The sequence below is a fragment of the Dermacentor variabilis genome, chromosome 4 (genome assembly GCF_050947875.1).
Source record: "Dermacentor variabilis isolate Ectoservices chromosome 4, ASM5094787v1, whole genome shotgun sequence".
In the NCBI taxonomy this organism is placed as follows: Eukaryota; Metazoa; Arthropoda; class Arachnida; order Ixodida; family Ixodidae; genus Dermacentor; species Dermacentor variabilis.
Window position 1 is genome coordinate 92,435,729 of NC_134571.1, and position 18,354 is coordinate 92,454,082.

General features: G+C 45.9%; 1 protein-coding gene across 11 annotated transcripts in view; it reads left to right on the plus strand.

Annotated features, from left to right (window-relative positions):
* LOC142579501 (very long chain fatty acid elongase 7-like) overlaps positions 1-18,354 on the plus strand; it is a 95,698-nt gene that overhangs the window by 65,307 nt on the left and 12,037 nt on the right. Inside the window, exon 1 of one of the 11 annotated variants that reach the window (XM_075689766.1) lies at positions 7,223-7,319. The exons of 8 other annotated variants lie outside the window; for them this stretch is intronic. Coding sequence is in view for 2 of the 3 variants with exons in the window: in XM_075689755.1 (XP_075545870.1) it covers positions 17,204-17,328 (125 nt within the window). In the remaining variant the exon portion in view is untranslated. Of the gene's footprint in view, positions 1-7,222; positions 7,320-8,570; positions 8,712-17,191; positions 17,329-18,354 lie in introns of those variants that run through there. 2 more of the 11 variants (XM_075689762.1, XM_075689755.1) reach the window with 2 other exon arrangements.

The following is an 18,354-nucleotide window of genomic DNA, read 5'->3' on the forward strand; positions in this document are numbered from 1 at the left end:
GAGTCAACTACAGTAACTGCTTGGGCGCTTATTTCATTCATTTCATTTCATTTATTTACCCTAAGGGCCCAGAACAGGGCATTACATAAGGGAGGATAACAACAACAAGAAACTTCAAAAGGGGGCTTATAAGCATGAAGATCAAAACACAAAATAAAGAACATATCTATTTTCAGCATTAAGAAGAAACAGTGCATCCAGTAGTAGCATGGCGTAATGATTATATAATGCAATTAAATTAAATTATAGGGTTGTACGTGCCAAAATAACTTTCTGATTATGAGGCACGCCGTAGTGGAGGACTCCGGAAGTTTCGACCACCTGGGGTTCTTTAACGTGCACCTAAATCTAAGTACGCGGGTGTTTTCGCATTTCGCCTCCATCAAAACGCCGCCGCCGTGGCCAGGATTCGATCCCGCGACGTCGTGCTCAGCAGCCCAACACATATAATGCAATAAAAGAACATCGAACTACAACACTGTTTAGAATAACGCAACATATACATGACAGTGATCAAAGGTAGCAGGGCGCTCAAGCAGGATAACATAGTAATTTAGAAAACATCACCTGGCATGGCACGTTTGCTCATTAAGGTAGTTTAGACAAGCCGATTGGTAAGAAGATAATTCCTTAATGTTGACAATGAATGGCGAAAGGGCATATAATTCATTCAGTGACAAGACTAAAGGTAAACGTGAATATTTTTTAGTCCGCGCGAAGGGTGGGTATACCTTGAGTTCGTGGTCAATGCGGGAAGAGATGTGGGCTGCTGGATGAATGAATTTGCGTGAAAAGGCACTGTTATTGTAATAAACACTGCGAAAAAAAGGATAATCGTGAATGTTTTCTGCGGATTACGAGAGGTAAGGTGCCAAGGTTTTCTTTTATGGATGACAAACTGTGATAACGAGATTATGAGGGCGAGATGAATCAAGCGGCTTTACTTTGAATTGATTCCAGCATGTCAGTAAGGTAAGCTTGATGTGGATGCCATATGTTAGAAGCGTACTCTAATGATGGTTTAATCAGCGAATTAAATGCATGATGTTTGGTGTCGGAATTAGCAATGCGTAAGCGGTGTTTTAGAACGCCAAGCTTTCTAAAAGCTTTGCTAGTGATTAGTTCTATATGATCATTCCATTTGAGGTTGCAGTTGCAAGTGAACTACTAAGTATTTATTCGACGAAACTGTTTCAACTGCAGAATTGTTATTTGGGCACTTGTTAGGCAAAAAGTTGAAACTGGGACGAAGTTTAACGTATTTAGTTTTCTCGATGTTAATATTCATCTGCCATTTGCTGCACTATTGTGAAAGAGTCGTTAAGTCGGATTGCAGGTTTAAAGTGCCGTTCTGGTTTCCTATTTCTTTATATACTACGTCATCTTCAGCAAAAAGACGTATGGAAGACTGAATGTTAGTCGATATATCGTTTATGTAGACTAAATATAACAGTGGTCCCAAAGCTCATCCTTGTGGGACTCCAGACTTGACATTCGTGTGGTGAGATACGTAATGGATAACCCTGTAAAGTTGCTTAGAACTGCTGCTTCACGGAACCAAATAATAATAATAATAATAATAATAATAATAATAATAATAATAATAATAATAATAATAATAATAATAATAATAATAATAATAATAATAATAATAATAATAATAATAATAATGAAACGCTTGTTTTGGCTGCACCCGTCAACACGCGGCAAAAGGCTGCGATTGGCCATTTTGACTAAAAGATATCCCTCCCATTTGTTTCATTCAGCCTGCGAACGTGAGGCCACAGCTCGCACGATTGATCCGCCTACATTGACGTAGCCATGAGAACGTATTGACGCAAACTAGTCCACATTGACGCATTGCACGATCTCAAGTTTCTTTTAACGCGATAGTGTTCAGTGTCCTAGCTTGCCGCATAAGATACGGCGTGAGCGTCTTGCGTCGGATGTCGTTTAGCGAAAAATCATTCGCAACCACTACCACGCAGGCTCTCCGCGTTGTGCAGAGGCGTTACTGAAATAATTGAATTATTCAAAGTAAGATGCGCCAGAAAAACCGTAAAGTACAAAACAAACAGAACTCACAAAAGACGATAGCGTTGGATCGTAATTTAGATATACCGAAAAACATAATTCTGTTAGGCGGAAACTCAAACCTAAGCCCTTTTTCCACCGTTTCTGCCATTCATAGAGCGACGTGCTGTGATCGGTTCCTTGCAACGCCATCCAGATGGCGTTCGCCTCCGCGCATCCGCAGCCCACGCAACAAGCCGCGTTTCTATCAGAACGCTCTCCCGCTTGCCTTCGTGAAAAGCGTTCTCCGCCAGTGTTTCCTGGTAAACATTACTCTTATATAAGCTGCGGTTGCCAGGAAAGATGAGAAGCAATCTGGTATCTTTGATTGCTATCGCGTTCCACTCTTAAAGGCAAAGCTTAAGCGTCCTCCAATTTTATAGTGAAGCTGTATACCTCTACCACCCAAAAAAATTTTCGTGTCGTTGTAAGCAAGAAACTCCCCATGCGTGGGCCGGTCGCGGAGATGGTGCAATGCCGGGCCGACCCGCGGCGGAGGTGCAGCAGGCGTCAAACACTCCCCGTACGTTGGCCGATACCGAAGAGAGTGAAATGCGGGGCCCATCCGCGGCGGAGGTGCCGTTTGCCATTAAGGGCCCACATACACAGCTTCGCTGGTCATCTTTCTTCACAGAGTGGAAGGGCAGTGAGATTTCTTTCCCTTTCGTTTTGCTGCAACCTCACACTTACACATCAGGACGCGGACAGAGCTGACGTGATTGCGGGAAAAAATTGCTGATCAGCCCTGACCATTATTTTTTTTTTTTTGCGATGACCAACTGGCAGACGATGCAAACCGAGTCCTTGCTTAGAACTAAGGTGAAACAGCGCGAAAAGGACGAGGACACAAGGAAACAAATACCACAGACAAGCGCTTGTCTGTGGTATTTGTTTCCTTGTGTCCTCGTCCTTTTCGCGCTGTTTCACCTCAGTTCTAAGTATGAACCAACTAGCCCTCATCAAGATCTTACGAGTCCTTGCCGTGCACTACACTCACCACACTGCAGTCAAAGCAGCAGTTGTGTAGGCGACGCTCAGTAAGCGCCGCTGGAACTGCAAAAGCATCCTATAGCAACACCACAATCTATCAGCGTCTCGACGTCGCGAGCTTGCAGCCTTTTCTACCGCACTGGATGCACCGAACGCCACCACCGTACTGTTTGGTGATTGGTCGAACAAACTCTCCCAGTAGCAAACAACTCGATCGTCCACGGCCACCGCGGCGAAGCAAGCAAGCGATGTTATACATTACTCGGATATTTTATTGCGATGGCAATTATATGACTATTCCGAGCTAATTTTTTCCGCCGGCGTCGCCGTGAGGTTCCAGCGTATATTTAGGTATATGTATGCTATATTCCATGCAATGCTATATAACGTGCGGTATATGCGGGTTACATTGCCACACCATTCTATAACTAAAGTTGCTCATACCTGGTCTTACATTCCTGACAAAATTATTCCTAAAAACATTGAAAATGGTAGCCCACAAACCAATGTCATGAAAGAAAAACCTACAGCGCGTGCCTTTTATCTTGAGTCTTCTGAGACTTAAATATTAACAGTGCGGAACAATAACAGAGCTCGAACCTGAAAATTATGCAGTTTTATTGGCGCGGCTGAACACTACCTCCGGGATCGGCCCAGGAAAGAGTTTTGAAACATACACGATATGGAAAAGGGATGGTAAAATCGGTAAAAAAGACGTAGGCTTCAAATAATAAGCATAAATAAAATTGTCCGATGACACGATTCAAACAGAGGACCCCTGGCACAACAGCTCGGTATTGCTTAGTCAGGTTGCGTTTACTTCAATTCAAACTGCCACTACAGCTACGAGCCTCATACTTCGTGTAGTAAACTAAGATGTTGCTATCGCATTCATCGCTTCGCCTTTATGGTGAAAGTATTATACGTTTTTCCTTTGTACCCTCGCTTGCTTTGCCTTTTTGTTTTTGTTTTCTACATTCCTTGGTCAGTGGAGTTTATTCTTGATGACTGGGGGAGCCGGTGCTTCGGTCGCCTATTTTCCCAGGTCGCCTACTTTTTCATGATGCAGCAAGCGCTCACCGACGCAACAAATGTAACGTTTGAACGTGCACGAACGGGAAGCAGGCCGCACGCTGTTTGCTATGTGTTAAGGGCTGGGCGGAACGTACAATTCACAACGCCATTCGCAGTCCGGCATAGTTATCGGAAACAACGCGCAAACCACGCTCGACGTGCAACGATCACTCGTAAAGCGCGCTGCGATCTGAATAGCCACTATTGAACACCGTGCACAGCACACCTGATTAACTCAAGCACGCCAGGAGACTATCTGTTACCGCCACGTTTCAAAGTGGATACCAGTAAATCATCATCATCATCATCATCGTCGTCGTCGTCGTCGTCATCATCATCACAATCATGATCAAGACGACCCGAACATAACTTTTCTTCTTCCCGTAAGAAGAATGTTCCCGCGCATCTGAGGACATTTACTACAAACGATACCGCACGAAATCGTGAAATACTTACTCCGCATAATATTGTGCCAGCAATCGCGTCGCGGCCTCGCATTGAAGGCAGAACTGCAACTTCTTTTGCTAACTCTCTCAGTCTGCTGCTATAATTAAACGCTAGGGAAAACACGGGGAAGGCGGGAAATTGAAATTCAAGACCCTGATCGAAATGAGAACAAGGAAAAAGCGGGAGCCATCGTTCCGACAAGTGGACTTGTCTTTATCAAGGCAAGTCCTTGAAAAACGCTGTGTGAGGGAAATCATTGGCGCGTGTTACTGCAAATAACAATTATTTCGTAAACGAACAATAATTTTGACCTTCGCGGCTACACTCGTCACCCAAGGGGCACTTTTACTCAGCAAGGAACTGAATAATAACAGAGCCACAGCAGGCATCCGGTAACACCAAAGCGACACCGATAGCAATATCTCTGCTAGTTTCCAAAACCATATTCTGGCACGAAGTTGTAGATGTTCGTTTTGAAGAAAAAAATACAAAAAGAAAGATAAAAAGAAAGAACAAGAAATACGGCTGTGATCCAAACAACTATTCAAACAGCGAACGGCGGAGGTTATTGGACAGAACTGGAAATTGTACTAGTAATCCGGGCATTTGGCGACACAAAGGCGACTATATATGCGGTTTTGCACATGTAGCTCGCAGGGTATTAAGAGTTCTTCAAACTTTTAACACGTCCCACACGCCTTTTCACTCTCTTAATGCTTCTGACAAATAAAGCTGCGAAAGGACATCGAGGTCCTTTCACAAGTCGTGCGGGCGTGATTCTAGATCGACGCAGGTGGTGTTGCCGCCCGAGAGCGCAAGGAGCGTGTGCTTTCGGAGGGAAAATAACTTGGCTGTGGGCTTCTATTTAATGGGCGGGATGAGCGCGTTACGTGTTGCTTACACTGTCCTTGGTGAGCTAGAAGCGTGGAGTTATGAAAACATGGAAACGCGTAGTTACGATAAAATATTGTGACAGACCAGGGCCAAGCTGTCAGCTCAGGGACACGGCACCCTGGACTAGTTGTTACGCCGCCCCCTCGACCGATTCTACCGACGGCTCACATTCAAGGAGGTTATTCCTCCTCCTCCTCCTCCTCCTCCTCCTCCTCCTCGTCCTCCTCCTCCTCCTCCTCCTTTTTTCTTATTTACTGAGCTAGTTCGAACTGCGGGTTTAACACTTTCTTTTTTAAAAGAAAAGTAACAAAACTAAAACAGCAAGCTAGTACGCGTGTACCCCAATCGTGAAAGTTTATCCCGTCGCTGCTTTGACTCATCGGAAAACAACGCGTGGAGGCGACATTCGAGCTTGTCTTAAGGCTCAATCTCATCGAGTCAGCTGTCGACAGACAATGACCCGACTAAGAAGGACCAAAAAGATAGGTTGGAGGATACGATGTAGACCGAGGAGCACTTCCGTGAAACGCTGGACAAAAGCTCAAAATGAATAAACATCATCATCAGCGTCATCTTTATTATTATTATTATTATTATTATTATTATTATTACAACGTTGACTGCTATGATATCATAGGAGGCTTACCGCATCTGTCTTATATCCGTGCGGGCTTCGGTGTGTGCAAGGACGACTTGGCAAAAATCCACACAGGCAGGCGAACGTGGGTAGACGTTTGAGAACAAGCCCCAGTGTAGATAATACTGAGTCCCTAAGCTTTGCCTGGAAAAATCGCAAATTCCGTAATTATTCTTATCCTAATCCTATTTGCAAGAAGCGCAATATTTAGTGCAGAAATCCTTCAATAAATCTATGAGGGTTTCCTTCTCGTCGGACGCTGTTTTGATGGATTCCCACTAAGAATGGCATAAATCTGCTAAAATTCTTTCTTTGTTTCCTTTTTGCTTCTGAGCAACTGGGAACGGCCGTGATTCTGATGAGATTTGCGACATCAAAATTACGATTTCCAGCACTACGAAGGCTGCAGAACAAAAGTGACAATACGCATAAAAGCACCTCATTTGGAGACGACGGAAACCAAAACCAGCCTATAGCGAGTAATAGGCAAAGGTTACTTGAGCTCAGGTCATTTTGATGAATATAAAGAAAGAAGCAAGGAGACTTGGATGTTTTTGATTTTTACGGGCTGACGTACCAATAAATAAATAAATAAATGAAATTAATGCTTGATGATGAGGACATAAAATTTTGGAATCGTATTTTTGTAAGATTGATGACGATCTGCTTGTGCGATTTGCTTTACAAATGCGAAATTATGTATTTTGACACACGAGAGGGAAAAAAATATGGAAAAGGAGGGAATGCGTCTTTACAGGACGTTATATCGAGCTGGCCAATGCAACTAAACAGCATGTCATTGTCTAGCACACTTTGGCGGCGCCACCAGGACACCAAAAAGGCAACAGGGTCAACAAAGCTGGTACTCGAACTAGTCCGTAAGTTCGTAGCTCACCGGAACCTCCATCAACCCACGGGCCGCCCTGGTTCTAGCTTTGATCCCCCTACTGACCGTGGGATGCCCTGGAGATCCAGCACCGCCTGCTGTAATATAATCTCAGGTGCTCTCCTCAGGGGTCCGTTCGCCGGTGTTATCTTAATTTTCGCCTTGAGGAATTATCTCATGCGACTAAATGGCAAAGTAAAGGTATATTCTTTCGTGCAGGAGGACGCGCGAAAGAAGAGAAGAGGTGCGCTCTTCCAAGCGACTGGTCACTGGCCAAAACGCATGTGAAACCACCTGCTTCCGGGCCAATCTCCAGCAGTGGGTATAAACTAGTGTTTGGAAACAATAACAAGAACAGTTCCCCATAGCTATTCGTGACAACAACTACTACTACTGTCGCTGCAGGCAGAATCGTCTTGCAGATACCCACTCCCAGAAAAGGAAGATGAGGGGTGCCTAGCTTCCTTAGTCCTCGTGCCATCATGCGCGTGATTTACGTTGCATTTTCTGCGACAGCTGTGTCAGATTTTAGAACTAGGGGATTCGAGAGGAAATGGTAATTTTCACCGTTCAAAATTCACAGCAACATCAGAAGGACGGGAAGGCGACTGCATGTGTTGGGGCCAACGTAGGGAAAGCGGTATCGGAGCGACCCCTTAGGAAGAAGCTCGAAAGGGAGGGATCGAGAGCGTATGACTCCCCCTCAGCTTTATTCTGCTGTTTATGCTTCTTTATCTTTTCATTTTCTCTGCCCCTCTTGCCTCTTCTACAGCATGCACCACGATATGCCGGAATAGAAGGGAAATCAATACTGTTTAACTATAGAGTCTCTTGCAGCCTAGTATAACGAAGCGTATGAACGGGCTTTGAAGGGGACATAAACAGCGAACGAACGGGCGTGATAACAGACACTTTCACTTCGTCTAGCCCTCGGCAATACATGGTGCCAGATGGCTGCCGTGACAAGGGGCAATATCTTCTGAGGCGCCGTACAAAGAGCATTGTCCTTTGCCAAAGTAACGTTATATCAACTTCGCACCGTGCACGTATCGCGCGCTGCTAAGGCAACTGTAACCAGACGACCTCACTCGCTACGAAGGTGCACACCTTGCGTGTGGCCTCGACATCCAAGTTTGAAAACAATCGGCACACATGCCGATATAGCATTATTGCCCGAAGGATCTGGAATGTATAGTCAACCCGAGGGGTGGAGTAAGACAAAAAATACAGAAAAGAACACGATAGAGAGACGCGACAAATTCGTGAGAAAGTGCGGTAAAATTATAGACGAAGCGCTTGAGTGATACAGGAGCCAAACCGGCTTTGCCGAAGGCCGCCAGACTGACTGCTCCCTTCTCTACTGTTTAGAAATCGCTTCACCCTCTCTTACTCTTTCATTTTCTTGTTTAGTGCTTGGATTTCGAAAGTGCACCCTTCGATTCCACGTGCGTATTCCTTTGCTGCCAGTAGAAATCCGTGACGTCAGTGAGAACAGCGCAGGAAGGTCTTACGTGCGCGTTCGTCACAGTGGACACCCCCCCTTCCCGCGCGTTTTATATATGGTGCTCGCTTCGGATGCTCGTCATTCGAACGTTCACTATCGTTCTTTGCGTGAGTTCAGTCAGCTCCACAGGAGGACCCTCTTCGGGACTTATAGCACGGAGAGTGCAGGACGGTGGAAGCACTGCCGTCTACGATGTCTTTTCAAACGTGAGTCGATATTTGCTCGCTCTTAGTTTTAACAAAGGTGTTTGTAACGGTCAAAGCTGTTTGTAAGGGGCAAAAATGTCGCTCACGGTAACCTTACCGATACCGCAACCGAAAGTGACTATTCTAACGTAGCCAAATCATAGCCCCGACAGAGGTTCGCGCATGTATTCGGGCGCACTTTGATTTACTGGTTCATGCGATCTACGTGTAACGTGCGAGTGTGCTTGAGCAGAATGTTGCCTGGCGTATCGCGAGGTTCATGTCGTAGAAGCGGTCATGACGCATCCAGACTTTATTTTTTTGCTTGTGACCATGTATTGTGTTCGCCGTCAAACCCATCAAAATGGATTAGTAAGCGCAGATATGCACGACCTCGGCTTCTTTACCGTAGACATTTTACAATAGAACAATGACCCCTCACGCATCGTCGAGCACGCCTATTTCAAAGGGCACGCGGGAAGCGCACATTGGGAAGAACAGTATAGAACTATGCAAGCTAAACCACCAAGCACATTTCTATGCAGGCGCAATGAGATGACTAAATTCATTAACGTCAGTCTTTCCGGTTTAACACAACGCCATGTAGGGAAGGAGCCTCTACATCAAGTGATGGATAAAAACAATCTGCATCGTTCTAATTAAGACCGCAGCACGATAACGTCCACTCCGATAAAATCTCCACGTACTCTTGTACTGCGGCAACAACGCAGGCCGTATGACCACTAATATCTCGTGATCTCATTCCACCGCCTTCTGCCGCCATTGACCGCTTCTCTATTTTATCCACCTGCATTTTATCTTCTCTCTGATTGACTACCATTGAAGTGTTGTGCACGAATAACGACATTCTCGACTACCTTTTCGATTAAGAATCAACATTAAGAATGAAACACAAGGCAGTTGCCTTTCGTACAACAATATACGTCTTTATTTCGAATTCTATATGAGGATTCCTTGACGAAATGCTGTTGACTTGTCTTGCAATGTCACATCTCGCCCCGAACCCCAGTACACCCTTTGTTTTCTGACATAAATGTCACGTCAATCTCTTTGTCCAGCCCGCTAGTGACAAATGTTGTTGTTTACCTGAGTGCTCATGGCGCGAACACAGTGAGAGATTACTGTTCTTGTTCCTTAGTGAAATGGAACCACCCATCCTGGGCGATCGGCCATGAATCGAGCATTCAAAAGACTATTACTATCACTGTTTAGGGATTCACAGCTATGGTAAAAAGGGTGCGTTTCTTCTTCTACGAGGTACCGGCATTGCTCTACGTGGACCGCTTCTGGAGGACAGCAGTTCACTAATAAAACATATGATATATATAAGGCAGGGGTAGATGTTGTGGCCTCAGCTATGTAGAACCGACTGCGCACATCCCACAAAGGCACGATTCAAGTTGTCTCTCCCCCTTTCCACTTCACCTTCCTCCCTCAAGTGCAAAGAGAAAAAAAAAAGAAATCTAGACACACAAGAGCGCTAGTAAGGAATTATATTAATCTTTTCGTTGCGAACAATGGTCTTTCTGCCCTTGTGGGTATATTCGTGCCATATGTTAAGGGGGATAGTAACTGACCCCGTGAGTCCTTGCATTCCGGTAGCCGATTCTTACACGAACGAAACATTACGTATAATCGGCTCTAGATCGGCGATTACGTAAGTGCCGAAGGAACCCCTTCTTTAGAAGATTTTCGCGAAGTCCGCGTTCTTCCTGTGGAAAGAAACAGTGCAACTTCCGTATCCCACCACTCTCCGGTGAGACCCTTTCTCATTTCCAACGTTTTCCACTCCCAGCACTGCTGCAGCGACGTGGTGCGGTCCGGCATGCGGGCGCTCCTGTTCCGATCTGCTGGCGTCACGGGGGTTCATTGAGCTCTCATTTGTCCGACCCTCTCTGCCGCGCGTCTGCGTTTTTTCTTTCTTTTTTAAGCGAAGCTTGCTTTGCCTCTTTCCTTCAACTTTTCCACTGCTGCTGCTGCTATCTTGCACATCTGGTCTGGGGGTGGTGGAAATGGTGTATAATCTACATGGTAGGAGCGGGTCAACATATTGTACCAATTATCGTCAATCAGCGCAAACAGCTTCGCTTTCAGCGATTACCATAACGCGTGGGAGTCACATGATTTCTTTTTTTGTTCCTGCGGGTGGCCAGTTTTCTTGCGATAGCAATTATATGGACAATCCAAGCGACATTTAAGTGCGGAAGCATTTCTATGCCTGCCCAACGAGGAAATCCGTCCACCAGTCAGTCACGTAAGACCAATCGTTATAAAAAAACTCAGGTATATGAATTCGGAATTAATTCGAAAGGAATAACGTTGGCAGTGGCGAGTTTCGAACCTACGGCTTCACGCTCAGAAGCCGAGTGTCCCACCCACTGGGCAAACCACCGACGCTTGGACAAGGTGAATATATCTGAACCACATGAATGTGTTGTACCGGTGGTACAAAACAAATTTCAAAGGAGAACAGTTTCTACAGAGGCTTTCTTGCAAGGTTTGGTGATGGTGGAATAAAGACCATCTTTAGGACCACAGGCAGAGCTGACTTGGGGATTGCAGACATGAGGAAAATTTCGATTTTGCGAAGATTTATTGCCGAACACATCACATCCCCGATATGTTTCGGTCGTCGCGGGATGCGCCTTCCGTTGGGGCGTTCCTTCACTGACCGAAATGCCACCGATCTCTCAGGGCTCGTGCTCTCCGCATCACGAAGCACCAACAGATAAGCAGTCAATGAGTTGATAAGGATAATAAGGAGTGATGAGTGGCCATATGGGTCACATCACGGTTTATAATAGTTGGACGCTGATGGATAAAGTGCTAAAGGGCGATAAGGGCTTATTATGGTCGGAGCAATTCTGGTAATGACCGTTAAGGGTTGATGAGGGTCGGATCAAGTCCCATAAGGTTAATAAGGACCGATAAGAGATCAACAAGGGTCGGATGATGTCCTATAAGGCTGATAACCGATAACAGTCGTAACAGCAACAATTCATTCGAGATAAAATCCAACTTCGTGTTCGAAACACAAGCATTCATCGCAAAGAAAACATCAAGATTCTGGGTATCATATACCAACAAAACGCAAAGTCCACGCAATGGGTAGAAAAAACAAAACGTTCTCACGTCAAGACAACGGTGCTGCGAAAGGTAACAAGCAATGCATGGGGTCTATACGATGGTCAAATCAAACGGTTCGCGCAAGCGCTGCTCAACTCAACGTTCCTCTATGGCCTAGCTTTCCTTCCAATCACGCGGACCCAGCTCAACACAATTGAAAGCATCAACAAATCATGCATCCGGGTCGCTATAGGGCTGCCAAAGTACTCGAAGGTCGAAGGTCTCTACGGAACAGGTCTACTTCTCCCAATAGGTGACTACGTAGAACTGGCACTGCAAGCCCAGAACGAGCGCCTCAAACTGACCAGCGCAGGAAGAGCTATCAGAAGCAAGATAGGTCTCAAACCTACCTAAAATTTTGCCCACCACTCCTGCATGGGAAGGTATCACAGTGACAGACAACCGTCCACTTCCGAAGCATATGAATCAAGCCTCGGACAAAGAGAGAACGGAATACTATGCTCAAAGGCACACGCATTACCTCGGAAGTTTATCCGACGAAGAAGAAATTATTGACACGGATGCTTCGTGCACTCTGGAAGGGTCCAACACTGGGGCGTTCTTGAATTGCAGAACAGGTGAAGCATCCTCATTCTCTATTGTAGCTGTGCACTACATCTGGGGATCGGCCCCGGAAAGAGATTTGAAACATAACCGATACAAAAGAAAAGTGGTGGTAAAGTCGCTTTGAAAGACGTTGACTTTAATTAATAAACATAAACGAAATTGTCCCATGGCCGGATTCCAACAGAGGGCCCCTAGCACGACAGCTCGTTTTTATTTACTTAGTCAGCTTAAGTTTACTTCAGTTCACGCTGCCACTACAGCTACGAGCCTTACCCGTAGTGTAATATTCTAACGTGTTGCTATCGCATTCATTGCTTCGCCCTTATGGAGAAACTGTGATTTTTTTCTGCTGACAAAAGGGGAACATTTATTCAACTGGATATTAACACTGGGCTCCTGTTCCGATACGGCAACCGCTCTATGAGTGACTGCAATACTATAGCTGATGTCCTCGTGTGTTATCCAGCGCGTTTATTTCTCTGGCATCACAGACACGCTTGCCTTTAAAAAAAGAAAAAAAAAGAGACAGGCACCATTTAGTCAGCGTAAGATGTAAGCATAGCTCCTGTCGGCGTTTTTCAGATTTTCCTTGGTGCTTTCAAATTCTTTTTGTTGTTTTCAGTATGGCAGGCACTTAGTTTTCTTTTCTCGCCTTCTGCAAATTTTATTTTCCTTTTTCACTTCACACGTTCATTATTTACTTCATTCCATCGTAACATATTCATTTCCCAGTATATTTATTTCATTCTATAACGTTAATTTACTATCGCACCTTCTTTCATTACTTTCTCGATTATCTGCTTCATTTATTCTGTCTCTCTTCTCATTAATTAATTTCTTCGCGCCTTTACGTTTTCCTCTTTATTTCTAGCAGCCAAGGTGGCTCGGGGGCTGTGTGTATGTTGTTTTGTGCTATGCACGAGGTCTCGGGTTCGATTACCAACCGCATTCCGACGAGGGTGGAGTGCGAAAACGCTCGTGTATACAGCCCCTCGCGTGCGCATCAAAGAAACCCAGGTGGTCATAATCAACCTCCACTACGGCGTCCATCGTTACCGGCTGTGTAGTTTCGGGAATCTGAACCTCATAGTTTAAAAATCTCTAATTCTCTCTTTCTTCCATATATCCTTGTTTTTTATTCATTTATTTCTTCATACGTCCACACCCGCCCCTTCCTTTCTTTCTTTCTTTCTTTCTTTCTTTCTTTCTTTCTTTCTTTCTTTCTTTCTTTCTTTCTTTCTTTCTTCAGTGTTGCCTATCTATTATAAGCGACACAGCAAGCATCAGGCTCCGCCTCCCTGCACCCTTCCGTAACAGCAGCCGACCGAGCGAGCGAGCGAGCCAGTCGACCGTGTCGCTGACTCCCATGCTTCCGCACAACTCGCACGCCTTTCTCGAGCCGGCACGGATTGCTGCTTTGGGATTAGAAGGTGGTGGGGGCGACGTGGCGTACATTCGCCGTGTGGTGCGTCAGGCCCCCAAGTGGCCCAGTTTCGTTCCGGCAAGCGGCTGTACGTATATATACGGACTTCCAGAAATAAGATGCGAAGCTCTTCGTGCTCGCACGCACACACACCGTCGCGACAGAAAAAAAGAAGGGGGAACAATGGGGGAGAACGTTTGACGACAAATTCTCAGCGAGCGCTATCATCGGGCCTTTTTTTTTTTTTATCAGACCATTTAACACGCTCGCTCGGCATGAAAGACCCGATTATGGGCCAGTGACTGTGGAGTATAAACGAAAACGCGTATAGTTTCGTGTAGTTTTTTCAGATGGCGCTGTGGTTCCTCTGCTACACTGAATTTAATTTAACTTAATTAAAGACTTTATTCAAGCGTGCATCTTCGCACTTAAGAAGAGAGGACAAATGGCAGTGGTGCCTGACGTAATACGACAGTTGCACGCACTGCAACAGCACAGCAGAAATGTTAGTCTAGTACATTTGAAGTAAGTGTGCACAATTACACAATGAAGAGCCGATAAAACTGCAAGCGCGCATACACATGTGACAGCGTGTACAAAAAAAAAAAGAAAGAAAATCCGGCAGATCCTACGCCCTGTGGGAATCGATGGTACGCGAAGCTGTGTGCGGGCAGCCTACCAAGTTAACGAAACAACCATGAGAGTACCAACACGTAGGCACGGCTGTTTCGACACCTACATGAGACGCATATCAAGAAATTCATGTGATGACCCATGATTTATGTTCGTCATACACTCTTGTCATACTATGCCAATGTTGGTACATACCAAGTTAGCGAAACGACCACGAGAGTACCAAGACGTAGGCGGCTAGATAGACACTGTCAAAGTCGCAAATGTTCGCCAGGAAATGCTTCGAATTTAGTATGTGCACAAAAAAAGAAATACACTGCTCATATGCATCATTACAGAGAAGAAAAAACGCTAAATGCCAGAGTTTGCTCAAATAAAAAAGATGGTTCTCCAGGAGATTTCAGACGTCATAAATTAGGCGAACAGTAATGACTTATTCTCCGCTTTGATTTTATTCTCTTTAAGGATTTATGGTTTCTGATCATTCATCCCGAATTTCTTTTTGTTTTAGAAAATCTGGATCTGGTGATGGGGCGTTTGTGAGCTATAGTTCTAAATCTCAAATTCTCGGAAATTTCACATTTTCGCAGCACCGAGTCGTTCTGAGCTGGAGTGATCAGATATTCACTGGGACACGAGGTATTTTCTCTTAGAAGAGGCAAGACGAAGTAAAGAAACAGAAAATACATATGCGATATACTTTATCATACCTTACTCGTGCACTGCCTTTTATTATAAGTTATAGTATTATCAGTTACGTTTATTAAGGTATGTAACTGTGTAAAACCTTGGCTGAGAGACGTGACCACTATTCTCTAGGGCCATCTTATAAAATTTGTTTATTTAAGTTCACTGGCTTTATTTAAAGCATCCTCGCTTGTCGCTAAACATCACACGTCCTCATGAACATTCGCTGGTTGGTAACGTATGAGTGATTTACGAAGTGTTTTGTGCGCGGTGAAACAAGGGTACTCACTTCATTAAGTGTTTGCAGAGGTCAGCGTGCAATTATATTTCAGCATTCAGAAAACTAAGATCGATGAGAAGCTTTCTGTACTGCACGTTTCACTGCATCTATACTACCATGTAATGACCTCGGCCCAGAGTAACCTCCTTCCCCGTTCGTTTGCTCGGGGAAATGATACAAACATTTTTTTGTTTTGTTATATTTTAGCATTGATATACTCACTATCGTCTCCGGATGTGAGTCTTATTACTTATAATCTGCGGTCTCCAGAAAAGAAATACAAACTCTGCGCACAGATATTTCCGTCTTGCCCATAATCGCCAATATTTTGTCTTGAGCACGTGAAGGCACACACAACATGAACAGCCTTTTATATAGACAGTACAAATCTCTATAAATTTTGTATTCCTCGCAAGCGGACAGTGTTTGGTGAGAAATGGTTTCATATTACCTGAAAAACAAAAAAGAAGCAAGGCCTTGCTGCCCAAAGGTGTATGTCAATTTGCATATTGAGAAGAAGACACTTAGTTCTTTGCAAAGAAGTCAACGTAAGAAAGTGGGGCCGATTGGTGGCTCATTTCTAATGCCGAAACGTCGCACCGGATCGCACGGGAATATGAACGCCTCAGCCGTTACGAAGCACAGCGAGGTAACCTTCACCCGCTTCGAAACTTGACCTCAATGTCTATGTATACGTTGGCGGAGCGTCTATTCCCCTTTGATCTTCACCTTACTTCCTCTTTCTCTCCTTGTAGACATGCATCTTCATTGCAGGTGCACTTAGTGCTCCTGACCACTTGTCCAGGCACAGTATACGGCGCTCCAGAAAACGATGCCCCATCGCACTCACCGTTCCTATTTCCGGGGGGCCAATTTTCCTTTTTTTTTATGTTGATGCCCTCGATGACTCTTACTGAATTTCCGCAACTGCACTGCTCAGAGGGCACATTCGACAAAGCATACGTTGCTCTGTCCCCCGGTTCAACCAATGATTTTTCATTACCACAACCGCGTCGTGACACCAAATCGAGGAAGTCTCTGCTCTAAGCGCCAGGCAGCGTGCCCGATCGACTCGCCTTCACCGCCTGTCTGGCCCCTCTCCTTCGCATGCTCTCTCTCGCCAGCCAGACAACGGACATCCAACGGTGCCGCCAGCTACACGACTGACTAGCTTGGGTCGCTTTGGCTTGCATACTATGTGCACAAGCGCAGGATATAGCGTGCGGACGTTCGCTTCCTCTTTGGAGGAAGTGCGTGTCCCTCGCCGCCCTATTCCGCTGTCTCGAGAGAAAGCCGCAGGGTCTAGCGTCGCCGCCGAAGCCGCCGCCGAGGCCCATTTCCTCGCCGCTTCTTCCTAGTTCGTGGCCTCTTGTGTCGGCCTGCCGCAATCCCTGCGCCGACGACGGCGCTGAGCTTTCTCTGCCCACAGGCGCACCTGGAAGAACAGCAGCGGCGGGAGGTTGGGAGGAAAGAAGACGCCTAGTTGGGGGGCGGGGGGCGGGGAGGAGGGAGGGAGGAGACGGAGATTTCTAAAAACGAAAGCGAACGCTCTCGCGGGCGAGCGTCGTTCTAGATTTTCGCTCTCGCGGCAAGGGCGAGTATCTGATGGACAGTTTGGAACCGACGGCCGACCGAGCGCGGGAGAACAGGCCCGCTCTAGACTGCCTGCGGACAGATGGTTGTCAGCCTTTGGCTTCGGAGGAGACGCCCAAACAACCCCTTGCGTTCAGCTGCCGACGACGATCGGAGTGGTGGAGTCAAACTTGCGCGCTCTGCATGATGATGATGCTGTTGCTCGTGGTGCCTGTGTTGTCGCTGCTGCTGTCTGCTGACTGGTCCTGCCTGACGCCATTGTCATCGCAATCCGTGGGGACGTGGTGGTCGAGGTTTCTGCCTGACAGGTAGAGTCGCCGACCGGCAGCCATCCACATCCTGTATTTGTATAAGTCACCTGTCTACTCTCCTTCCGCCTTCCGGTCGTAACTTTCTTTTTTTTTTCGTGTACGCGCCTGGTTCCATTGGTTTATTCTCTTTCTTTGGCGTGGAGGTAACATGGGGCAAAAAGCAGCAGCTTGTGATGGCCAGTGCTTGATGGCCTCAAAAAAAAAAGGGTGGTGGGTGGTGGGGGGGATCTCACGCAGTGAAAGGGATCTGACACGGCGAAATTGCAGGCCGAATTTTTTAGAGGCTCGTTTGACACAATATGCATGCTGGCACTTTCGAGGAAAACTTCCGCCCGAGGCCTAAACAACGTCCCACGGCTTTTTAGCCGGTCGTTTAGTCGTGACTTATTTGTAGAGGGGCTGCTCCTTCAGGAAGCAGCACATTCCTGTGCCGAAGTCACTGGAGCCCATCGTTTTGAGTTGTGAACATGTTTCTTGCCGGCGACTATCCGCGAGATAAAATGTGCATATCGATCACCGATGCTTCCTGCAGTTTTTATTCACGCCGGGAAACCCGACGTTTGGCGACTGGTGCCAAGAATCCGGTAATTGCTCGCGGCCGCCATTTATACGATGCATTATGCGACGCGCAAGGTTGCTATAGCGGCTTCGCTTGCCTACTTTTTTAAAAATTATTTTTCCCCTCTCCTAATGTTCCGCAATTGGGCACGTGTGCGCTCCGTTTCATACGCATGACTTCTAGAAGTGCGAAATTCTGTCGCGTAACGTTTGAGCGCAGTTCTGGCCAACTGATCTTTCTTCTTTCTGCTCCGAGGATGAGTTGACCCAGCAAATACTGAAGAAATTTTAAGAACGACGGAGCGTTTTCGAATGTGTTTTGTACGTCGCAGCGAGGCTCAAGGTCATCTTAACTACATTCATATATTTTTTTAACATGAGCTAGTCCACGTCAGGGTCACACGCATTGCTTCATTGGCGTCAGATCCTCCTTTGAAGCGTTTGCAAGCACGAAAAAAGAAAAGA